Source organism: Brienomyrus brachyistius, chromosome 2, assembly GCF_023856365.1.
Source record: "Brienomyrus brachyistius isolate T26 chromosome 2, BBRACH_0.4, whole genome shotgun sequence".
NCBI lineage: Eukaryota > Metazoa > Chordata > Actinopteri > Osteoglossiformes > Mormyridae > Brienomyrus > Brienomyrus brachyistius.
In genome coordinates this window covers 8,659,348-8,684,616 of record NC_064534.1, presented here as the reverse complement: position 1 = coordinate 8,684,616, position 25,269 = coordinate 8,659,348, and the positions used below count along the sequence as shown (strand labels likewise).

At 45.4% G+C, this 25,269-nt stretch overlaps 1 protein-coding gene across 6 annotated transcripts in view; it reads left to right on the top strand.

Moving 5' to 3' along the window:
* LOC125727183 (serine/threonine-protein kinase ULK1-like) overlaps positions 1-24,915 on the top strand; it is a 29,963-nt gene extending 5,048 nt beyond the window's left edge. The window contains exons 4-28 of one of the 6 annotated variants that reach the window (XM_049003909.1): positions 903-935; positions 1,234-1,270; positions 4,487-4,660; positions 5,499-5,572; positions 5,814-5,915; positions 8,680-8,738; positions 9,720-9,802; positions 10,235-10,285; positions 10,509-10,597; positions 11,081-11,237; positions 11,556-11,616; positions 11,845-11,937; positions 13,410-13,535; positions 14,011-14,168; positions 14,926-15,000; positions 15,373-15,599; positions 15,694-15,887; positions 17,021-17,136; positions 18,059-18,172; positions 18,279-18,466; positions 18,775-18,953; positions 20,141-20,259; positions 20,530-20,735; positions 21,238-21,373; positions 21,694-24,915. In XM_049003909.1, coding sequence (XP_048859866.1) covers positions 903-935; positions 1,234-1,270; positions 4,487-4,660; positions 5,499-5,572; positions 5,814-5,915; positions 8,680-8,738; positions 9,720-9,802; positions 10,235-10,285; positions 10,509-10,597; positions 11,081-11,237; positions 11,556-11,616; positions 11,845-11,937; positions 13,410-13,535; positions 14,011-14,168; positions 14,926-15,000; positions 15,373-15,599; positions 15,694-15,887; positions 17,021-17,136; positions 18,059-18,172; positions 18,279-18,466; positions 18,775-18,953; positions 20,141-20,259; positions 20,530-20,735; positions 21,238-21,373; positions 21,694-21,749 — 2,907 coding nt within the window. In that variant the 3' untranslated portion in view covers positions 21,750-24,915. Of the gene's footprint in view, positions 1-902; positions 936-1,233; positions 1,271-4,486; positions 4,661-5,498; positions 5,573-5,813; positions 5,916-8,679; positions 8,739-9,719; positions 9,803-10,234; positions 10,286-10,508; positions 10,598-11,077; positions 11,238-11,555; positions 11,617-11,844; positions 11,938-13,409; positions 13,536-14,010; positions 14,169-14,925; positions 15,001-15,372; positions 15,600-15,693; positions 15,888-17,020; positions 17,137-18,058; positions 18,173-18,278; positions 18,467-18,774; positions 18,954-20,140; positions 20,260-20,529; positions 20,736-21,237; positions 21,374-21,693 lie in introns of all 6 variants that reach the window. The other 5 variants (XM_049003894.1, XM_049003902.1, XM_049003934.1 and 2 more) reach the window with 5 other exon arrangements.
* The last annotated feature ends 354 nt before the right edge of the window (positions 24,916-25,269 follow it).

Below are 25,269 nucleotides of genomic sequence, written 5' to 3'. Positions count from 1 at the left end.
AACACCACTAAGCTGGTGAAAAAGTTTTCCTTTGAGTCCTTTTTCTCACGCCCGTTTTAATACATTTCCACACCGTGTGCATTGTGTAGTTGTATCGTGTTTTTTGAAACCCCTGCTAGTCTTCTGCTAACTAACCCTACCTTTTATTCTGAGCATGCTGTACTTTCATGTTCCACTTTTTGCGGTTGAACCTACACTTTTGTGTGTTTTCACTCTGTGCTGTATTCTGAGTTCCCTGTCTCTAGGTTTCTAGTTTAAAAGGACACACGTCCCTGCTGGACAGTCACTGATAGGACAGCAGGTGTCATGGGCACCATCATCATCCATATGTGTGTGGATTTGTGACATACTTTCTATTTTGCTATGTTCTGGTGTGATATCCTTTGTGACGACACATGATATACATGTCATTGATCACTGATGTTTTGTGTACTTTGTTAGTAATCTGGTGTGATGCCACTCTTTGAGGTGTGGTCCGATGATGCCCGTGAAACCTGTTGTCTTGTCAAAGCTTGTCCAGCAGGGAACCACGTCTGGGTTGTGATGTTTATTAAACTATATCGAAAGCAAATAGTGACCTGTTTTCATCATTCTTCATAGATTCTCTGTTGTGCTCAGCACTCTTATGTCACCAGGAGTGCATTTTGTTTGCAAAATGTTTCCAAACTGAGAAGAATTGGATCCGGAAATGGGAAGATGCTTTTAATGCCAATAAATCTGCGATGACTTTCCCAGTAATTCATGACAGTGTTATTTTTCTTTGTTTGTCATTTTGTCAGAAAAGCTATTTCCCATCTCTTTCTTGGTTCTCCCCTTTTATTTATATGAAAGCTAAAAAAGGTGCGGTATTACCTTTAAATCTTCCGAGCGTTTTTCCAACCTGTTGTATATTTTCTTTGTAGGAAATGGCAAGCTGTGTTTACCTTGTCATGGAGGTAAGTCCCCAGAATGAGTGGGTTGTCCGCAGGGTGGGGCTGAAAAGCACTGTGATTGCATTGCATGACCACCACACAAGAAGATAGCAGGATAAAAACAGGGCTGAATGCTTGGATCAGTGGGGGTTCATCTACAGTTAAATGTTCGTGGGAGTTTGTATTGATTCATGTTTAACTAAACTTCTGTAGGGACTGGAATAGGATTTGACGTGATTAAAGAAGCTGACTGCACAGATGGCTCCTGTAAAGATGGTATCACTTATATGTCCTTCTTGTTCCCCTCTCACCTCTCCTTAAGTACTGCAATGGAGGAGACCTGGCAGACTATCTCCACTGTAAGTGTGTCCTTTTTGTTTTGGTGAAGACCACCGACTAGATGTGTTCCTTCCGTTCTCAGGAACTGTCATAATCTAACAGGCTTTAAAGTACTGGTACTTTGCCACACAGCATTGTAATGCAGGGCCGTATACGCTGTATGCAGACGTGATGTGTTCAATTGCCGTGGTAGTGTTGGCGTGTATTGGACCTTCCACCTGTTAATTTATTGGGGTGTTGCCTGGTAATTCTAGGAGGGTTAATGTCACAGTGCTGGGTCGCTGTTGTAATATGGCACTCATCTGCAACATTGTCCTTACTGATGCTTGGGAGTGGGGGGTGGGGTGCGGGGTTGGGGGGGGGGGGGGGGGCGGATACGGCCCTATTATTCACCATGGCGACTCCTCGAAGTACGGTTTCCATGACAGCAGCCCGGCTGTTTATTCCACCACTTCGTGTCTGGAACAGCTGACGGAAAATTAATTAATTTGGGAAAATGAATCCAGCAATTAAAGGGGGTCCTGATTTGGTCCAAATAATAAGTGTATTGTCTGGAGTAACATCTGCAAGATGGGATTCATGTGTGGAGATGCTGCACTTGATGTCAGATTATCTGAAAATATCTTTGGTTAGCTGGACTGAGGAGCTGTGTGTCTGTCTAGTGGCAGTGGAGGGATGTGGAGCAAGACCTATTGCTGGCTAAATTTATGTGGATGGAGTTGACAGATTTATTTAAAGCGCCGGGGAGAGTCAGCGGTGATGTAAATGGGCAGTGGTCCCTGCCTCGTGCTTATTTATCTTGGAGACCTCTGCCCCGGCCACCTCAGCAGTGTCACTCTAAGTGCCCAGTGGCTCTGATATCATCCCCCTCTTCTATCCGCTCATCATCTGTCCCAGTATTGCTTCAACTCTCTCTTGGGCTCTGGTATTGTGGAAAAACACAGCTTCTAAAAATATACATGAATTATTAAAGCCCCCTCCCACCACATCCCATGCAGCAGTGTTAAAGGCCTATGATAAAGTTCCAAATCTGTAGTGTTGCAAGCAGTCACTTTCTAAAAGTGTTCCTTGTGCGTTCTTTGGTGCCTGCCGTAATCTCATTTGAACAGGCTTATGAAATGTCACCTGGGTTAGTCACTGAGCCGAGTATTAATGAATAGCCTGTAACTGGGTTTGACACCATTATTGGCTGTGTAATGCATCAGTATGCAAGCCTGTGACGTAGTAGTGCTGGGGATAGTCATCCGTGCCTCTAATTAGTTCTCAAACAATGGTTTGATCCCATTGACACTTTTTCATAGGCTGAATAGTGTGTTGTGAAAAGAGGTTTCAGCTCTTGGGATGGCAGCATGTGGAAGTTGGAGTGTTGGGTCGAGTCCTACGTTGGACCACACCATGAAAACCTAGGGAGAGGTCCAGTGCCAGTCAAAAGTTTGGAGACGCCGAGTCACCTACGAAGGAGAGTGATAGTGTTGCATTACATGACCCGGCCACCTGATCTAAACACAGTAGAAGTTTGACCCGAGAGTAAAGAAAATGTGGCCAATGAGTGCTCAGCATATGTGGGATCTTTTTCAGAACAGGCCATCTCATGAAACTTGTATAGGGGAGAAAGTAGGGTCAGCCAATCACTGGAGCAGTTGGGGGTTTTGCATCCTATTATTGTAAAATGTAGAGAATAGTTTAAATAGACCTTTATATGGGAAGATGACTGGTGCTATTGACTGGAACTGTATTATAGCCTGATTTATCCTCAGAATTGTACAGCCCTGCTGAGCATTTCAATCAAAGGATGCCAAGCAAAGACACAACGAGAGATGGAACTTGTTTAAAAAAACACTTTCTAGCAGCTCTATTTAAAGTAGCTTACCTAGCCTCCAGATGTTTGCCCAGATGTTGCTGGTCAGGTTGGTTTCTCAGGGGAGTCATAGCTGCCTGAGACCCAGTATGTGAACCTGTGGCTTGGTCCATTTTTAATTCATCATGCTCCTTGTATTTGTGTGTGTGGGTTGTTTTTTTTTTTTTTTTTAGGTGTTTTGCTCACTATTAATAACTTTGGTCCTTCTTAGGTTTGACTTTTCTCCTTAAAATAGAGCAGGTTTAAGTGCTATAATTGGAAGCCGCCTAGGTGGTGCTTCCAGGTGCCGAACAGGAAATGTATGGACTTGGCGTTTTTCTTGGAAAAGTGACAGTTTCCATGTAAAGAAACAGACCATGGCTTCTGAAGGATGGAGGGGGGGTGGTATAGGCGCATAAGGAGTTACTGGAAACCTGACTTCAGGATTGAGTGAAGCTCTCGCTTCCCAGTGCCCCCAACAGAGCGAAACAGGACTCAGACTGGTGAGGAGCCTGTGAGTGATTCTTATCACCCGCTGATCACCCGCTGATCACCCGCTGATCACCCCAGGGTCAGCCAGCCCTTTGGTGGCCTGTAATCTCCTCGTTTGTCCTAACCTCCCCCCCATCTGTGTTCTTTGCCATTAATTGCTGAACTTCCAGAACTTAGGTTTGTTGAGCGGTGTGCACAGACAAATTGAGCCTTTGTGTCTTCATCTTGAAAGGACTCTTGATAAGACAGTGAGTTTGTGTATGATGGTGAGGAAAATGCACATTTGCCATGTCACCCTTAATCTTTTTCTTTCTTTTTTTTTAATCGGGTACCGTCCCTCAGAGTCACACAGAGTGGGTCCAGGCAGTTATGAGAGTTGGCTCAGATATCCCTGTAATTAACACAATGTTACAATGCAGGCATCAGTGAATGACTAGAGCTACTGCCCTTGGGGGAGTGGAATCTTTGTTTGAAACCTATAAATCATACTGGGCTTGGGAATGTCATTCGTGAATATTTAATTTTTATATTTGTCTAATGGGATACCAGCCATATAAAGGTAAAAGTCTGCTGGACATGTTTTGCACATCAAATCTTAAGATTCCCCCCATCTCCCTCATCCTAGTTAACTAGATTTCAATCAAGAAACAATCATTAGAAATAATTATCAAATTTCTCTAAACTATGAATCACCTCTAAATTTAATGAAGGTCCCATAAACTCTGTATTGGTTCAGTTCATGTAAACTGACTGTAAAATGTTAAGATACAGACATGAAAAAGGTCATTTTTTCTGTGTTTGTTCTCGTAGCCCATGTTACTGGTAAAACAAGTGTATTTTTCAATTGAATGGTCTGTGGAAGAAACTAACATGACCCCCCCCCCCCCCCCCCCCGCCAATCTGACAGCCAAGGGCACCCTGAGTGAGGACACCATCCGGGTCTTCCTCCAGCAGATTGCGGGCGCTATGAGGGTCCTCCAGGCCAAGGGCATCATCCACCGGGACCTCAAGCCCCAGAACATCCTGCTGTCCTACTCAGGGGGGCGCCGGTCAAACCCCAACAACACCCGCATCAAGATCGGTGCGTTTGCCTCGCCTGGGCGTGTGACCCAACACCCCAGGCACATACAGTGCAGAAACCGTAATTTTTCAATTGATGTGTAGTTTTTTTTTCTTATTTTCTACTTAAGCAGAGTAATTGGTATATAATAGGCTAAAACCTAAAGTTTCCTTTAAAATAAATCGTACGTATTTAAAATGAATTCAGTGTGTATATCCAGAAAGGATTTGGCCCTTCTAGTGCCTGAATACTCATTTGATATACGAGATCTCTGGAGTGCATGACACTAGTTGTCTTTGGACTGTAAGTTTGGCTTCTTCTGGGTGGTGCCCCCCTCCCAGATGGGAGCCTGGATGTCAGAAGGGCAGGGGTGGAAGGGTTAGGCCAGGGAATGAGACTAGCCGACAGCGTTCCCACCCCCACATATTCAGTCAGTGTTATGTAATGGCCGTGCGGCACTAACCCCATGCCGAGGACCGCGCCGTGGGAAGTGGCTGTGTCAGTGTGTGCCAGTGTTGTTTCAGCTGATTTTGTAGGACGGGGGAGGGGTCTGTTTGTTTTCAAGTCTATTTTTATAGTTTGCGGTGTACTGTTGGTCTCCAAATGGTGTGGGGGAACCTTGCACCCCACCTGCTATTCACCTCTGTCAGCTAACGATCCTCTGTATTTCCACAGTGAGCAGGAAGTATGTCATGGCTAAGATGGCTATTTGTCCCCCAGTTGTATGTAATTAATCTGAACTAAAGATGCTGGCACCCTTAGTATGGTTCTTAAATATTAATATCGAAAATTCAAGTATCCCATCCGTGTTCAGCCACGTGGCCTTTGCCCTCGTCTTACATTTTCTATCTCTCCACAGCCGACTTTGGATTTGCACGGTACCTGCAGAACAATATGATGGCGGCCACACTGTGTGGATCTCCCATGTATATGGTTAGTTTACTGCTGTTCGGGGTTTGCTGCTGCTGTTCTTGTGGGTGTTGCATGTGCAGTCTTTGCAATTAACCATTGGCTAATATTACTACAGCAAGCATTAACAACGGCATCCAGCTAGAAACCAGTGAAGACACATTAATCTGAGATCTCCCTTTTTCATCCATATGGGGGCGGGGGGGGGGGGGGGGTGGCAAATACAGAGCAGATGCGATTATTTAATCTGTGTTGCTCCTGACAGGCCCCTGAGGTGATCATGTCCCAGAACTACGATGCCAAAGCGGACCTTTGGAGCATAGGGACTATAGTGTACCAGTGTCTGACCGGGAAGGCTCCCTTTCAGGTGCGTCCATGCATGCTTTTCAGGAGATATGAGTTATTGGTGCGTTGAGGGCTGGGGGTTCAGCAGCCAGCTGGGCCTGGACCTCTAGAGGCTCTCAGTGCTTCAGCTGTCACCACATTGTTGGAAGTCTACATTTACATTGACTTACTCAGCAAATTCTTCTGTCCACAGTGACATGCAAGGGAGGCATATATGTTAATGCATAATGTTGATGTATTTGCGATGTTGTAATGGTGGTGTTGTATAGCACTACATGTATTTTCTTCATTCATTTTAATGCATGTCTTTATTTTTTTTCTTTCTTTCTCTCTCTCTGAGACCGCTCAGATCATTTCGGAGTAGCTCACTTAGGAATTACAACGTGCTGAATTGTGGAGGTGTCCCCTATTCACAGTGGTGTTCGATGTAGTGCTGCTCCTGAAATGCTCGTCTCAAGTGTGTAATTATTGTTCAGATGTGAATGGGGGTGGGGGGAGTGTGGGGTGGAGGCAGGGGGGGGAGCAGCATCTGTTGTTGTGGATATTACACGGTTGTCGGACCCGTTATACAGAGTTAATTTCTGTCCTCGGCATAGTTGTGAGTCACTTCACCTGCCATATTCCCCTACTAGATATTTGGAATATGTAGCCATAACAGAATTAAAAGTTGCACATGTGAGCCACTGTTTTTCATTTTATTCATCCAGCCATAAGCTGTCTGTCCCCTCTGCAAGATAGACACACCCATAAATCTGGCTGGAATCAGTCATCGGGTCAGACTGCTGATGTGCGATTATAGACTTACCTTACACCCACTAAATATTTGTGCTCACGGACCTGTTTGTAAAAACTGTTAATCGAGCGTTCTAAGGACCTTTCACAAGAGTCCAGATGCTGTGTTCCACACCCCTGAACGACATTCTGCCTCCTGCCTTACCTTCTAAGTAGTTGAGCTAGTGTAATTTCTATGATATAATTAGGATCTGGAAGACTAATTCTTTTGCGTAACAGATTTTCCGACAGACCCTGGGTTTTGTTTCTGCAACTGTCAGCTGTTTTGGTCAGTCGCCACTTTTTCGGGGGAGGGAATGACAGCTTGCCATCTATGAGGATGGACTAATTAATCAGAATGAGTCAGTGGGCTCCTTATTGTGAAACCCTATCATAATAAGCTGTTTTGTGGACATTGGACATTTCTACCTCTTGCTACCAGAAATAGGTTTAGTGCCAGCTTTGGTCATTGTCCTCCTTATTTTTGTAATAGGAGAGTGCTTGCTGTCTCCATTTGCCATGGAGTTCTGTCTGTTTTTTTATTTTTAAACGTCCTTGCCTGAGGAACTGACTAGCCCTCGGATGTTCTCTGACTGTAAACAGCGTTTGGCAATGCGTTCTCATTATACGACAGACAGCCCTGTTGAAAATAGTGTTAAATGCAGCTGCTGTCAGTGTGTCAGTCAGTAATGTATCATCTTATCCCATGATGCCTTTCACCTATCTCCTTCGTGTATTGCAAATGTTTTTATATAGATCCTGCTTGTCTAGGTAAAAAAAAAATAATAATAAATTAAGAAGCTGTTTAAAATAGGCTTGCTTCTTGCTCTTCCAGTTGTAATGGCACTGGAAGGATGGTCGCAGTGGCAACAGTGTTACAGTTTTCTATGTTTGGGACTGGTGTGTGAGGTTTGGATTTTGTTGTTTTATTGATGGCTTATTGTAGGTGTTTAAGCTCTCCGCAGCAGAGTAGGCACAAGTGGCGCTCTCTTCGGCCCTCTCTGTGTTACTGACCAAAACAAAAACACTAACATACGTTGTAGTCTTTTGGAATTGAAGGATTTTGAGTTAAAATCCGGAGTTTCCCGGACAATGATTTACAATTGACCAGCTGTAAGGTCAATGAGTGCTGCTAGTTCAGGGGCGTACAGTAGCAGTCAACTCTGGACACACCTGATTTTAATATAGTTATCCCTTAGCTATATTATTCACCTTGAAAGACTAAGAGAACAGTTCAGAATCTCAATTTTCTGCCAATTCCTGGGACAAGCTGGTTGATTTGCTCTTGTTGTTTGACCCAACTCATCCCAAAGCAGCTCAGTGGGGTTTAGGTGGGGGGATTGTGGGGGGAAGATCATTTGATTCGGCACTCGATCTTTTTTCTTGTTCACAAGATAACATGGTACTTGCATAACCTCAAGATATGGTTTAGGGTCATTATCTTGTTAAAGTACAAATGAGTTTCAGTGTGTGTGCCCAGAATTTTTACTCCTACTGTAGGAACTGGTCTGGTAATAGGAATCCAATAAATAGACCTTTCTGTTTAAGTTAAGTGCCCCCCTCCCCCAATATCAAACTCTCTCCAATGCCATTGTGTCAGTTAGGTCACTGGTTTCAGGACGTGTTCAGTCTCTGTAATGGATCCTGATGTAAGGCACCCGGTTTTATCAGGATTGTGTTAATTGAGAGAAGGTTGAGTGAGGATGAGCATTTTGTGCAGGCGGCGGAGCCGTGCTCGGAGGCAACCCCTCGGGAGTCACCTCTCGGGAGTAACCTCTCGGGAGTAACCTCTCGGGAGTAACCCCTCGGGAGTAACCCCTCGGGAGTAACCCCTCGGGAGTAACCTCTCGGGAGTAACCTCTCGGGAGTAACCTCTCGGGAGTAACCCCTCGGGAGTAACCTCTCGGGAGTAACCTCTCGGGAGTAACCCCTCGGGAGTAACCCCTCGGGAGTTACCTCTGCGGGTCTGCCTGACCTCGCTAATGTGATGCCACGTCCGTGTTGTCTTCTCCCAGGCAAGCAGTCCACAAGATCTCCGGCTCTTCTATGAGAAGAACAAGAACCTCAGCCCCAAGTAAGTTCCGCCTACTATTTCCCAAAAGCATAGTTACTAATAATATTTGTAACTTACTTAGTTGGATCCATGCCAATCAACAGTTCCAACTATGTAAGTCGATAGCAGGACCTTTTGGGAAACGTACCCCTTATTTGTCCACATCCTGCCGGGTGGGTGTTCCTGCGGTTGCCTTTGCCCGGCCTCCTTTCTCGCCCCCCATTGGTGCTCAGACTTGGGTGCACGTTGGGCTATAACCCTGTTGTGACTCTGGCCTCTTGACAGCCGTCATAAAACACGTGAGTCAGACCAGAATGCCTGAGGGGCAAAGCAGCGAGAAATACCGCCTGTACGTTGCATCAGAAAAGCAGGGCATGACCAGCCATGGAGATCGCAGCGATCTCTTGGCATTTCTGAGGTTCAGAGATGTAAAGTGACCTTAAAAGCCAGGCATCATCAACCTCGGCCCTGTCAGGCTTCTTGCGCACAAAGTGGCCGTTGTTTGCGTATGTAGGGCCTTTGTCTGTACGCACTACGAGGTACTTTATTAATCCCTAAACGTGCGCACGCACACACACAGTTCCTACTACACACACACACCCTGCCAGAAGCCTACCCTGTGACTGACGTTTTCTGGTCTGCCCACATAGCTCAGTCTGACTAGTATGAATGTCTCAATTCTCAGTCAAAACCTACCGATTTATTTATCCATTCACATGCCTGGAATTTAAAAGCCTCGGGTGTCATTCCTACACTTAACTAAGGGCCTGCATGATTCTACATCAAATTTTCTGTCTATCTGTGTGTAAGATTTTGTATTTTGATATGAATTTAAGTGTAAAGTATATATAATTACACTCAGATTTAGAGTTACATAAATTAAATATGTAAACTATAATGTTGAGTTTGGATTTTCTGCCGGCATGTTTTAAACAGTTAGTGCATGTGTGAAGAATAATGACTTATTTTTTCTCTCTCTCCCCCCCCCCCCCCCCCCCCCAGCATCCCCCGGGAGACATCTGCTTATCTTAGACACCTGCTTCAGGGACTGCTACAGCGGAACCACAAGGACCGTATGGACTTTGGTCCGTGACCTTTACATCCCTTCTTGGTTTTTCACGTGGGAGTGGGGATTAAATGCTGTGTGACCAGGGGGTTCTTGGTTCAGGTCTCAGCTGTTGTACCCTTGTGTGAAGTACTTTAGCAGCTATATGGATGAAATGTTCATAAGCACAGACTGTGTCTGAATGAGGTGTGTCTCTGGATGAAAACTGTCAGTATATTTTTTTTCTAAGCATTCACGCGTTTTTGGGGGAGTGTGTGGCTGAGCCTCTGTGCCGGTGATCGGAAGGTCACTGGTTCGAGCCTTTAAATGTTGGGCTAAAACCCATGATTGAGGTTGCGTTTTGTTTAAGCCAGAAAAAGAACATCATGCGCCTGAAAGCTGAACATTTAGGACAACCAGCAGGTCTTCCTCACGGGCACTGTGCATGTTTCACGCCTTTTTTTCTCTGCAGATGAATTCTTCAGGCACCCTTTTCTAGAAGCAAGTTCATCGATGAAGAAATGTGAGTGATTCGGGGAAGTGACTTATGCATGTACCATTAATGATGGATTCTGTCTGAGTTTCCTGATTGTAATACTGTTTTAGTGATGAGGCCTGTGGCTAATGTTCTGTGTTATTTATAAATAATTATGTTGATGAGGCTCTAATATGAACCGTGGTGTTCTGTAAACTCACATGCCTGGAGTGCGTGACAGGGCCAGTGACCGCTGTTGTGTCTTTGACAGCTGCCCCTGTGCCCATGCCTTCGTACCCTAGCTCCGGTTCTGCCAGCTCCTGCAGCAGCTCCTCCACCTCCCACCTGGCCTCCCCTCCCGTAAGACCCCCCCCCCCCCCCCCCCGTCCATCCGCCTCTGGAACTTAAACAATGCTGCTTTCATGCCCTTGGGGTTGTGGATTGGTATTTACAATTAAATGCTGATGAAAAAAGGGGGTCCATTCATTGAGAGGCATCGAAGCCCAGGATATTTCCTTGAACTTATGGTTGTGTGCAGCCAGAAATGTTAGATCTTCCTGCTTGGACTCCTCAAGAAATGCCCAAAAACTTGCGTAGAGTGGTGCGGTCCAACGTACCGTTAACTGACTCATAACTCAATGGAGTAAAAGTTCTGCACAGGGGTCATAGTCGATACAAGCAGCTTGCGCTCCTTTTGTTTTAATGGGGTCGCTACAGAGGTGCTTACTTTGCATGTCATAGAGCTGCAGCATCTCTGAGTGCTAAAAGCCATACCTGTGAATATATGGAAAAGCACGTCAAGGCTTCGGTGCTCTTCCTTCCCTCCCCGCATGTCGGCAGCAGTCTGTGGCTGAGATGCAGCAGCTGCAGCAGAAGACCCTGGCGTCCCCTACCCAAGATGCACCGGGTTTCCTGCTTAAGGACTCTGCCGGCAACAGCAGCAGCAAGAATTCCTCCTGCGACATGGATGACTTTGTCATGGTGCCGGCCCAGCTGCCCAGTAAGCCCTTTCCACCTTTAAGGGAGACGGGGCAGCGGCAGATAACATGCGTCCATGGTGGAAATTCGCTGAGAAGCAAAAGGCAAAATGGGCAGACGTCACGGAATCTGGATTAGCTTGCCAGATCTTCAGACGCCCTTTTCAAATTTGGAGTATTACGCGGATGTAAAATGGAATCTCAGCGGCCGAGATTAACGGAGGGGATGTCAGTCTCTAATGGCTGACGTTAAATGCTGTTTTTTTTTTTTTTTTTTTTTTTTTTTTTTTTTTTTTTTTTTTACTGGATTTTGATTGGGTTGATTTCTCTCTCCTCTGAAGGTGAGATGACCTGTGAGGGGATAGGTGGCAAAACTGTGCAAGATAGCCTGATGTACAGTGGGTGAGTAATCAAGGAACCATCCCCAATTGCACTGGTGATCAAAACATTTGGTAGGCTCCGGGAGCCTTCAACAATTCATCAGACTTTATCATCTGTGTGTTGAGGGAATTTATGCATGGCTACATAAGTATGGCGTTCAGAGGGCGGGGCTTTGATTGCATCAGCCTGAGCATTGTGGACCATTGACCATGTCAGGCTGACTCGTCACTGTTTTGCTCTCATGAATAGGAGCTCGCTACTGGCCTCTACTGGTGGCCGTGTGGCACAAGTCAGGACCCGGTCACCATCACCATCCTTCAGTGGGTCTCCCGGCCTTCTTAGGTGAGGCCCATTGACCGTCTTTGGCCTGCTGTTGTTGTACTTGCATAATATAAAAATGAGTGTTTACAGCACTCAGGATCTTTAGTAGCACATAGAAAACATAATTTTGAATGGCCTGAGCTTGTTTTTCTGAAAGAAACAATTTAAAGTTGGGTTTATATGCTCCAAGCCGGTCCTCTAAAATAAATGGTTGCTTTTTATAAGAGAGGTTAAGTGTTATTGCCAAAAATTTAATAGCTCTGGTAGCTCAACAAATAGAGCATTGAGTTAACAACACAGAGGTCATAGGTTCAAGTTCCTGGGAGAACACAGAAATTTTAACCCTTCCCTGTCTTGTAAGTAACTTTTTTCATAAATCTGAGAAAAGGGTCAGTATATTGGGAAGGTTTAGTGGGTGAGGTTTAATATTGGGTAAGGTTTGTGTTGTATGGTTCTATGAAATGCAAGCGAGGGAGAAAGTTAATATATGAGCTAAGCAATATTGATGTTTTTCATGACATTAAAGATGAAAAAGAATCGATTCATTATTTCGGATGGGATATATTTAATAGGGGAGGGGAAAATGTTACATTTAAGCAAAGTTTTAAGTTTGCATACATCATGCATTGGCACAAAAATTAACATGCTTTTGTAGTATAAAGCAAAACAAAAAAAACAGCTTCTTCAGATCAATATAAATATCATATGAAATAAGGTTCTTGTGAAATAAGTCACAGATTAAGGGTGTAAACCAAGGTTCCCTCATTCCTGGACGGCCAGTCTGCACCGCAGTTTGCAGATTTCCCTGCTCAAACATACAAACTAAACCTAGCAATTAGCTGTTGAGCTGAATAAAGTGTGTAAATCTGCAAACTGGTGTGGACTGGGCCCTCCAGGACCAAGATAGGAGAACCCTGCTGTAAACCCTTAAAATGGACCAGCTTCTATCTGTAATTACTTTTCAGATGTTTACCTAGTTGAATTTTAGGCCCTAATGTTTCTTTGGGAGGATCGCTGATGGGCAGTGTTTTGATTTCTCTTGAGACCTTTCTATTCTATATAAATTTTATATACTCAGTTATAAGTTGGTACACACAACTTTGAGACAATTGTTGTGGCTCATCACATGTCAAGTGTAACATGCAGACAGTCTCCACCAGAGTAGGCGCAAAGCTGGCCAGATATTTCTCCATGCGTGTCTCAGATTGTGTGAACATGTAATGCTACGGCAGCCCTGTGAACGAAGCAGGACTCGCCTTTTCAGTGCAGAGTACTTTCCGTCGGACTAAACCGCGCAGATTCCCTGTTCTTCGTAACACACTCATGACCGCAGCACCAACACATAGCTACCTCTGCTCCAGTTACAGCGTAGCCCTTTTCACCAACGCATGCATGAATTTGTTTTGCGGTAAAGCTATTATAAGCCAGAAGGGATGACTTCTTCCACTTTCCATCTGTTTCTCGCCACTTCCCTCCATCTGTCGCCTGGCCAGCAGCAGACCAGTAGAGTTCTCCAGCACCTATGGCCAGTCAGTGCCCATTCCAGTACCCACCCAGGTTCATAACTACCAGCGCTTGGAACAGAACCTTCTCGAACCCAGCCATCAGGGCTCTCCCAGGTCAGTTACACCCTCATATTCGCACTCCACCTCTTCGCTCCACTCCTGGGTCCGTGGCTTTGTACCTCCATTTATATTGCACATTGTCTGGTTCCATTCATTTGGAGGGGAGTGAGTGTAATTACTACAGACTATTCCTTTATTGTTCTTTTAACTATCTACATCAGAATTTCCCAACCCGGTCCTCAGAGACCCCCAGACAGTCCATGTTTTTGCTGCCTTCCAGCTCCCACCAGGCAAAAACATGGACTGGGGGTCCCCAAGAACTGGGTTGGCAAACACTGATCTACTTTAACGTACAACTTTCTTCATCAGTTAGTATACTAAAGAGGCATGACTGCTGAGAAGTTTCAATGTAATTGACAGTGCTTTGGTATATATGTATGGTTATACTTGCAACAGTTTATTACACAAGCAGTGATGTATAATGTATCAGTAGCCTGACCAAGAGTCTCACACGGCCTCTGTTGAGCAGGGCGGCAGCTCCGTCCCCTCGCCGGTGCTCCAGTGGCGGTTGCCTAGGTTTCGGGAAGACCGGAACATCTCCCCCATACCCAGGAGACCCAGGGCCTGTCTTCAACTCCCGCAGGTTGTCCTGGGGTGGCTCCAGACCTTACCAGCCTTCCCCCCAAGGTATCCGCCACTTAATACACTGTTGGCCTCGCTCGGGGGGGAGATGGCGGGCGGAGCTAGATAACGGGAATGGGATGGAGGAACGGGGACTTAATTATGGATGCTGCTGGAGACTGGATTATGGAAAGAAGGGCTACAGGTAGGTTTGGGTTTCAGATTCTCTCTGCCGATCTATTTAATTAGGGAGAAAAAACAAAAGAAACAAATGCCTTCATAATGCATTATAATGGTCAGTATAAGAATTAATAAAGCATTACATGTTCTTCTGTTGACAGTCAAGGCATTATAGCATTGATTATAATACTTAATAAACTTCAATGAATCTGTCATCTATAATGCACTTTACATGCCTTCATAATGCATATTGATGATCAGTATAAGAATTAAAGATGCTTTGTACTGTATTATTAAGGTGTCTGTAGTGCATTATGGATGAGAGGTTCAAAAAGCACTTTATAATGCATAGTAAACATGGCTATAATGTGTTATGCCTTTTTATAAATATGTATAGCCATGTTTATAATGTTTTATGAATGCATTATAATATGTTATGAATGTGTATATGGATTCTTATAGACATGGCATTCATAGAAAGTGTTATCAAAACGCAAGTTTTGTTGCTTATCCCTGATCACTAAACAGGTGTAGTGGATGAGTGGGCCGGTCATATGATGTTCCCCGGATGTGTAACTCTAGCAATGGCTGACTCTTCAATGGTCCCCTAGGAGGTTTACTGACACTTTGCTCTGCTTCTTAGTGGGCACCATCCCGGAGATGCCGGGGCAGACCCTTCGTATGGCAGCAGAGCCGGGCCGGACCTCGCACGGGACCGGTGAGCCGCTTGCTAACGTGTTGGGTGTCCCCTGGTTTTCGGGATGGGGAAGGTGCTCTGCCATTAGATTTTTTTTATAAATTTTTTTTGTCTTGCCTCAAAGTGAGGCCATTCTGAGCAGTAAGGGGATCACTGGTAATGTGCTGTTCTCATTTTCTTTTCTCCTCCTATTGCCCCAGGGGGTTGGGAATATCTAGATAGGTCAACACTGAGATCCTTTAATTCATGTTCTTTGCTTTTAAATACTTGCTGACGCTTTTATAGATGTTACTAGCACCAAACTGTAGTGGTAATAATGAATAATGTTCGGTTCTTTTGTTAAAGTTTGATCTCAGACTGATCTTTTTTTTTTTTTTTTTTTGTGGGCTTTAGCTGTATTGGGCCACGAGTTCTTCCCTCAGCAACAAGGCCTTGGATCTCGGCTCCACAGCGCCCCCTGTTTGCTGGAGGCTGCCGATGGTGGCAGGCAGAAGATTCGCAAGCAGCACTCGGACCCACTGGTCCCACGATCCTGCAGCCTGCTCCAGCACGCCTCACCCAAGCTGAGTGACCTCATCCAGCGCAGCCCCCTACCCACCATTCTGGGCTCCCCCACCAGGGTGGGTTGGCACCCAGGTTCGCCCCTCCCTTAGGGGGCGCTCTCTAATTTTGCCAGCTGCAGTTTATTCACTGTCCCTGTCCTTCCACATCTAGACCATGCCTCCCTTTGAGTTCCCCAAGCCTCCAAGCTCTCAGAACCTGGTTACATTGCTGGGGCAGCAGGCGCTGGTCCTGACCCCGACCCGCAACCGGACTGTTCCAGACCTGAAGGACATGGGCCTGGGACCTGGTGTCCAGCCTGGCCTTGTCCCCCGAGCGCCAGAGGGGGTTCTCGGCTCATTTGGAAGGTAGGAGAGAGACATTGTGTAAGGGATGACCTAAGCTGGCTGGTTTCCAGTATGAAAATAATAACATTAATTAAAGGACTTGAATAAGTCGTCACTCATCATTCTGAGGCAACGGATTAACGGCCATTATTCTGAATAACCATGTATATATTCAGCATGAGCATCTTCTACAGGCTAGCTATTTAAATATAAAATTGGAATAAAAACATTAAGCTTACTGTCATGTCTGCTTTCTTATAGTCTTGGCTGAGATGAGTGTTTAAAAACCTAAAAAACAGATAAAACGTCAAAAAACTGCCAAAATTTTATTTGGAAGTTTGGAATCTGGACTAGCTTTTCAACTACATGAAACGGCTTTGTAAAAATGTTCCATGTTGTACCGGTATTGTGTTGCAAAAGGAAGACGATACATTTGAGTATAAGACAAAGGAAACTAAATTGTTGAGAGTGAGATGCAGGTGGTGATGGCCGATAATTAAACAAAACAGGGTAGGTGATAATTAAAAATTTGCCTTCAAAATCTGTGACTGGACCCCTGTCGGAGGACCGCCTCAGGATTGTCATTTGTAAAGCTGGTGCACTGTGAAAGGACTGAAATATAGATTACTGATATTTGGACTGCATTGATAAACCCGGCTCTTCCTGACACACTTGTGTCTTCTTGGTTTAAATGATCTGAATAAGTTGCTTGAGTGCTCGCTGTAAGTGTCGATTGTCTTCACCAAAGAGAAAAACTTAATGAAATACTCTGTTCTTTTCACAAAAAAATGAATAAAAAGGAATAATTTAGCTAATTGCGCAAGAGCTACAAAACACAATCATTAACACAAACATTTACAAATATGTAATCCTTTTGTTTACGATTAGTTTCCAAGAGTGGTTTGGTTTATCAGAATTAAAGTCTTCCGCTAATAGATTGTAAGTGGGTTTTTTAAAAGTGAGTTTTAAGAAATTTCGCCAGAAACACAGCTGAGAAGTTCTTCCTGGAGCTGTATGTTGACCTTATTTGGTCTGTGATGGAGGTGTAAGTTCTGTCCTTCCAACCGCATGGAAAGGGCTGAGCCTGGATGTCGTGCTGAGCCCTGTCTCTGACGGACCCTCCCCATGATCTCCCTGTGCTCCATCCTTGGCAGGTCTCTGAGCACTGGCCGGCTGTCCGACATGCTCCTAAAGGCTGCCTTCGGCACACAGCTGCTGGAAGGAGGAAGCAGCGAGAGCCTGAGTGGAGAGAAGCCCATGGAGACGGCCGGTATGGGGCACAGCCAACGTCCGGCCTTTCAACGCTTGTCTACCCGTGTTCGCCGTTTCTTTTTCCATCCATCCATTTTCCAAACCGCTTATCCTCCTGGGTCGCGGGGGGTCCGGAGCCTATCCCGGAAGCAATGGGCACGAGGCAGGGAACAACCCAGGATGCGTGGCCAGCCTATCGCAGGGCACACTCACACACCATTCACTCACACATGCACACCTACGGGCAATTTAGGAACTCCAATTAGCCTCAGTATGTTTTTGGACTGTGGGGGGAAACCCCACGACGACATGGGGAGAACATGCAAACTCCACACACATGTGACCCTGGCGGAGACTTGAACCCGGGTCCCAGACGTGTGAGGCAACAGTGCTAACCACTGCACCACCATGCCGCCCCCCCCCCCCCATCTCCTTTTGTTTTCGATAAATTGTGAAACCAGTAAACGGAGACATCTATCCATTATTTAACACTGCAAGTAGTCTAGACTCATAATTAGTGTAAGGTGGTAGGCTTTAGGGCATTTCGTCACATGGGTTGCTTTTTTTTAATTGGCGTGTTTACCCCAAGTGACTTGTGTGTTTCTGAATGCAGATGGGTGTCTTCCTGCACTGATTCTTCAGAAGTTTGTTTCAATTTAAAGTTCGTGTTATTGTATGCCCTGAGCAATCTGCTTGACCTAGATAGCATCACTAAATATTCAGTTTAGTCAATGGGTGTAATGCCAACTTTAGATAAACAAGTAAATTGCCATTAGTGCTTTATTTATTCAAAAGATGTTTTTTGTGTCTTGGTATTATGTAGGACATCGCATATTGGTGTAGCTATAAAAATGAAAGTGAACTGAGTTTCTTAAGTTTGTCGATCAAACCCAAAATCCAACCTTCTCAGCAAGTGTCTGTTCCCCTGGCTCCCCCTGTAGGTGGAGGTGGTACTGCAGCTGTCTCAGGGAGCCCGGGCCCAGTGGTGTTCACGGTAGGGTCTCCACCCAGTGGAAGCACTCCTCCGCAGACTCAGCGCACCAGGATGTTCTCAGGTGGGACATAAGCGTGCTTAAAATCACAAGCTATTCGGTTGGTCTGCTTTCGGTGTTCAGCCTCTGCTGAGGAATGTGCTGAGACGGCACCCCCATCTTCCTGCAGTGGGCTCGTCCAGTTCCATCAGTTCCGCTGGGTCCTTCAGCAGCCGGCAGGCCCCCACAGGCACCTTCGTGGAAGGCGGCGAGGGTCCGTCCAGCCCCCGATTTGGCTTCACTGACCCCGTGGCAGCCAACCTGGAGGGTGCCGTCACCTTCGAGGCCCCCGAGCTCCCCGAGGAGACGCTTATGGAGGTGGGCTTGCCCTCACTCATCCCAGAAGGAGGACACACTCATCCAGCTATATAAATCATCATCTTCCTCATTGTTCTCCTTCTTTCTCAGTCTTATCTTCTCTTTCTGATTCTTCTCTGCCTTCAAATTCTTTTCCTCTGTTCCTTGTCCTCCTCATTTCTCCTTCTCCTTCAGCTTTGCCATACCCTGCTCCCTCTATTCACATCTTCCCTATTCCCTCTTCTTCTCCTCCTTCCTCTTCCTCAGTATCCCCCTCCCTCTGCTCGTCTCGTGGCCCTTCCTGACGATGCCTTCTCCCCACACTGCAGCAGGAGCACACGGAGACGCTCCGCGGGCTGCGCTTCACGCTGGCCTTTGCCCACTGCGTCATGGAGATCGCCAGCACCAAGGGTAGCAGCTTGGAGAGCACCGAGGGCCTGGACGCCTCCTTCCTGCAGCAGCAGAGCCTGGTGGCCGATCAGATCAGCCTGCTGAGCCGCGAGTGGAGGTAGGCCTGCGGGCAGAACTGACCGGCAGCCGTTTGCTCAGATTCCAGGCCTCACAGGGTTTCTCCATTTTCTTTGAGAAGCTAACAAAATGTGTAATTTACAGTTATATGCTGAAAGTATATTGCTATACTTCAAGGATGCAAGTATAAGCATGTACTCGTACATGTATGCGCACACACACACACACACGTATTTCATGTCTTTGTGGGGACTCTTCATTCATTTTTATGGGGAAAAACCCTTATCCCAACAATGATAATCTTAATCTTAACCATTAGTAACTAACTAAACAAAATACAATAAAATCCCATTATAAAGGACTTCAAGGGACCTGGCAAAACAGTCTGTTATATCCAAAGTCCGTTATATCCAGAGTTGCTGTGTGCCCAGAACACAACTACAGGACACCATTTACTCATGCCACACCCCTGTACATGTAGTAACTGTACTGTACATGTAATAACCCTACTTTAACTGACCAGATATGTGACTATTAATAATCCCAACTACGTATCTGCACTAGATATCACCGGCACGCCACGCGCCTTGTAGGCGGAGCCTGCATGTCCGTTATAGCGAACAAAACTACAGCTAAAAGCGGCCCTGCGGGCCAAATTGTTTATCCGTTATAAGCAAAATTCCGTTATATGCCAGTGCACTATATCCAATGCTTTTTCTGCATGTTCATAAAGACGCCAGGACCAGCGGACCTCGTCCGTTATAGACGATATTCCGTTATGAGCGAGTCCATTATAACGGGATTTTACTAGACTTCTAGCATTTTTAGTTTTTTTTTACGTAAACAGCATGCTTATATGAAATTGAGTTCCCCCTTGTTCCCCCCCCCCCCCCCCCTTTTTCGGTAATGTCCCCAACAATGTAACATATACATGACACACACACACACACACACACTTGTACACACACAGACACCATTCGGTCCTCAAATGACATCTCCAGCCTCCGGTTGACCTCCTCAGGCTCCTCTATTATGTTTCTCTATTTTATTTGCTGTTATTATTTTTAGTTTTTTACTCTTCTGGAAACCCTAACCTAACCCAACCCTAACCTAACCCTAACCCAAAGCTATCCTTCATATCTAGACAGTGCCATTGCTGCAGTGCCGCGGTGTGCTGAACGTGCGTGTGTTTGCGCGCGTGTGTGCTCACATGCTCGCGTGTTCCAGTTATGCAGAGCAGCTGGTGCTGTACATGAAGGCTGCAGAGCTGCTGGCATCAGGGCTGCATGCCGCCATGGAGGGAGTCCAGCTCAACAAGCTCTTCCCCTCGTCTGCCGTCAAACAAGGTGAGAGTCTGGGGGGGCTTGTGTACACACCCGCACCACAGAACCGCGCCACAGGAGTCGTAGACTCCCCCATAGCACTGGTCACGCTGCCCCCCCCCCCCCCCCAATACTGAGCATAGCACAAGCATGTGATCTGTTTTCGTGCTACAGTGTGACACAGTGTGACTTTGTGCCTGTTCTACTCTCCCTTTTGTTCACCGTGGCTGAGCACCTCAATTAAGCATTTATTATTATTATTTTTTTTAAACAAACATTTTTTGTGTTGTTAAGATTGTGGTAACCACGGCGCCCCCTGCTGTTTCGTTGTCACCCGCGCAGTGGTGAAGAAGCTGAACGAACTGTACAAGTCCAGCGTGTCGTCCTGCCGCTGCCTCAGCATGCGTCTGCAGCCGTTCTTCGTGCACAAGCAGCGGCTGATGGATCGCATCAACAGCATCGCAGCGGAGAAACTCATCTACAGCCATGCTGTGCACATGGTGACCCCCCCTCCTCAACACACACACACACACACACACACACACACACACACACACACACACACACACACTGCCTTCCGGCTCATTATGCCAGTGCCTAATGCATGAGCGACTTCAGCGTGTTCCTGAATCAGGCCGGAATACAGGCAGAAGTGGGCATGTGACCCAAAGTCTCAGTGCCCTGGTATGGGAGAGGACATTGCTGTTGCTCCCATCATGAAATTAGTATTTAACTGCTTTGGTAAAAATTGCTGTGTGCATCTTGAGTAAACATATATCCTATTGGTGAAAGAATGTTGGTTCAAATATCAAAAAGGTACCAAAAAAACCTGCATAAATGGTCAAAGGTATTGCCCTTATAGAAGTGTTTTTCGTTAAAGTAAAGCAGCTAAGCTACTAGTTGATAACTAGGTAAGCAACTGGGGTGAGTATCTCTGCATACGTAGGGCACTGGGCAGTGCGATAGCAGTGCCGCTTAAGCACCCTCTTTGTGCTCTACCAGGTGCAGTCAGCGGCACTGGATGAGATGTTCCACCACGGAGCCCCTTCTATGGGCCGGTACCACAAAGCCCTGCTTCTCATGGAGGGCCTGTCCCACATGGTGACCGAGCAAGAGGATGTACGCAACCTCGGCAAATGTAAGCGAGCGTACATGCGCGTGGTGCCTGTGTGCTGCAGCTAATCTTTTTTATAAGATTGCTGGTGTTCTGTCGGGTTACAGTGAATTTGCAAAATATTAATTGGGATAAGAATAAGTAATTCTCTTAAAGGTACTTGAGCCAGATTGCTCTAGAAGTTGATTAAATGGATAAAGATCATCAGAATGCAAAGTTGTCTGCTGAAAAATTTGTAATAGTGTCTTGGGTGATACTGAACTCGGTACATTATAACAGAGTTTGAGCGTGCATGTGTGCAGTGTTTTAGTTAAAAAATAAATACGTTTTCATCCCACTAACAGGTAAGCTGTGCATCGAGCGTCGGCTGTCGGCTCTGCAGTCCGGGTTGTGCTCATGAGGGCCGCAACTGTGCCCCCGCCCTCTCTCCCTCCTGCCTGTGACCCCACCTCCTTCCCCCAAGCACCTTGGTGCCAAACCATCACCAAAGGCTAAAGGCAGAGGAGGGTCTTCTAGGCCTGTTGTGGTGGCCTGGAGGCACCCAAAAACAGCCACCCTCCCCATCCACCCTTTCACAGCTTGGACCCCCCCATCTGCCATTGATCCATACGCTCATTCAGCATCACTGGTTTCAGGAGAGGTGTGAGATGAACCGGACCGGACCTCCGGAGGAAAGACGCATCTGTCCTGAGTGTGACCCAGGGGAGGTGGATGGCTGACATCTTTGCCTGACAGCTTGGTCGCCTTTGCAGAGATGATTGACGTCTCTCTGCTGAATCAAACTAAATGGCTTTCAGTGACTTTTTGTGGAATTGCGCTTCCTTTCTTACTTTTTACAGTTTCAGTGAATTGAAGCCCTTAAAGTAAGAGAGGGCACCTCTCTTTGCACTACATCACGTAAGTCAGATTTCACTTAATTAACATCCAGCATCGATCGTTAGTAGAGCCTGTATAGGAAGGACTGGGGGTTAGTGGGGCGGGGGGTGTTTTTAGACCAAAGTATTACAGCGCCGCTGTCATGATGCTGGAAAGACAGCTGCAGCTATCAGATCGGGGGGAGCAAGGTGTGTGCGTTGGTGCCTGCTCTCTCCTCTCACTGTTGTAGCAGCTGACCTACTCTTTAAGCAAGAAGCACATCACGATACAACACACCGGAATTAAACCAGTCGCTCGTTCACAAAGTCACAAGTCACTTTGCCAGTTCACTTTGTTTGCTAGATGAAGTGGGGGTGCCTCCAGTTTGTCATCGTTGGCGTTGAGGATCGTTTCCATAAGATGCCTGTGTTTGCCATGACCCATGACATGTTAGGAATCCCATTGCACTGTTTCAACTTAGTCTTGGACTCAGCTGTTGACGCTGATGTGTTTAATGCGTTTTGTAGTGTTTCCTGGCTTGAATGTATGTACCTTTATAGAAATGTAGCAAAGCAATCTGAGGCAAACCCCCCCCCCCCCCCACATGTCATGAAAGCCTTTTAGTGTCTTTTTTTTGTTTTTTTCTTACTCCAAATGTAGGAAAATGGAACAGAGGAGCACTTTAATTCTGTATGTAAAACCTACAATGGTGTCTGTGTGTATGTGGACCAGTGTGTGTGCATGCACGTGTATAGAGTACTTAAGTTCGGACTATATTTAATCCTCTTTCTTTGGCACATTTAAAAACTTTTTTTCTACTCTTCTAAAGTGATATGGCTGCTGGCCATGCTAAATGTGTGGGGATGTTTCATTTTTACTGTTTCGTAAGGTGAGACCGTGTGGAAACTATGCTGGTTTGCTCGGCTGTTCAAGCGTGGTGTGGAGCAGACTGGGTACATGGTCAAGATTCAAACAAGGCTGAGGAACGTGGCCCCGTGGACAATCCTATGCAGCCTACAATCGTGAAATTTAATATTTTATTTTCCCAAAAAAAATGTATTTATTGGAGGAAAATGTTTGGAGCCTGAATTCAAAGAGCAGTTGACAGTAGTAGCGAGGTGTGGGGTGGGGTGGGGGGGGAGAGGTTGTGGGGTTGGTTAATTTGGACAAGGGATTGATATCGTCCTACTCTGACTCATGCTAACTCAGGAAGCGTCCGCTGGAGATAGCAGTGGGAGCTACAGCCACTCGTCCTGGAATCGTAACCATGTTGACACTACAAAAAAAACGGAAAAATGATGATTTAAAAAAAACAAAAAAAAACAAAAAGGCGGACTCTCAAATCACCTGAAGCCATGTGGACACATTGTGGGGCTGGGCCTGATCTGGACTGTACCAGCTGACCCATGAAATACCTGGATCCGAGGCTCTGATTTAATCACAGCATGTGCACCTTGTTTCAGACATTGCAAAACAACTAGGTAATGGATGAATGAACCAAGTACTGTATATGGATAAATTCATGTAACCAGTATGCTAAGACACTGGGAGGTCCCATGTGCCATTCTCCTTTAATGTGTAGTTCAAGAAATATCAATTTTAGCTTTTTATTGTTTTTTTTTTTTTTTTGGAAGGTGTATTTGTGCTTTGGTTGGATGCTGTTTTTTGTCAGTAGTGGTTTGCATTGGTCTGTATTTGTTTGTTCGTGTGGGAGGAAGTTTATAAGCTATGAGAAAGGAACTAGCTGGAGCACCTTTTGAAAGTCCTCAGAGTTAATTTGTACACTGTTAAAAAGCTAGGTTTTATAAAATGTATTTTTACTTTGAGTGTGTTTGTCTTTCTTCGCCCCCTCCACTGGAGAATTCAGCAGGGGGTGGGTGGTTGTGTAAAATTAAGAATTTTTGTATGATGAGTGATTCAAATAAAATTGACAGTGCATTTTTATTGTAATTATAAACTTGGAGCTTAACTCTGCGCTGGTGTAGCTCGGGCCTTTGCGTGACAGATGGATGTGTGGTGCAACAGCGTCTGAACGGCATCAGAAAACAACAAGGGGTCGGATCCCAAAAATAACGCAAGGAGGACCTGCACTGTTTTTTTACTGATGTTTTGCAGAAGAGAGAGAAGCAGGTGTGTCTTAGGATCTCCAGCGAGAACCATTAAACCTGGCCACTGTTCTTTGGTCGCGTTCACTGGGGCTGCCAATGGACAAAACCACTGTCTGACTTTTGGATGTCCGGGGGTCGTGACATCCTTACCACCCCACCCGGGATTTATGTAAATGAATGTAATCGGTGGACACCCACATGCATACCCTTCTCTGCGGATGGTTTACACATCACCAAAACCAGTGTCGAAATAATTTCATGATACTTGAACAATTTGCTATCGATCGCTTATAAATATAAATCATTTTATTTTGTGGTTGTTTGTTCAATGTATATTTTTATCATAATCCTTCAGTACAGCTTGTAAATAAAGTCTGTATATTTAGTATTTATTGGTTTATTAAGTATTTAGATTGCTTTAGGCAGATTATCCTCCACCCCAAGACACTTCCCTAGATGTTCTGCAAGCTATACTTTTGCTATTGCTGGATTGTAGCATATTCCTGACAGTCTATAACAATTAAAAACAAAACGAAATGAATAACTGTGTGATGTAATTCTGGTTTGAACATGCCACAGAAATAAAAGGTTGTTTGAAGTGTATTGTTGTGTTCCCCTAAAATAATAGTATTTGTACTTACAAGCATTTATGTTCTTACACACAGACTAAATACATATGCTAGAGTATGAGACACATGAACAGCAGCAAATCTCTGGGTGATGCAGTTGCAATAGGTTATCTGTAATGTAATATGTACTTTTTTGTCATTGTAATGCAAGTACAGTTAAACATTAAGAATTAATGTTGCAATGAAATATTCTCCGATAATACACTAGGAACTAGTTTTTCCATATCGTATGTATACACACATGTGCTCTGTGAGTTGTATTTAATACAACTACTTATATGGGGTTGGGCCCTCTTTTGCCTCCAAGACTATTTTGCAGGTAAATAAG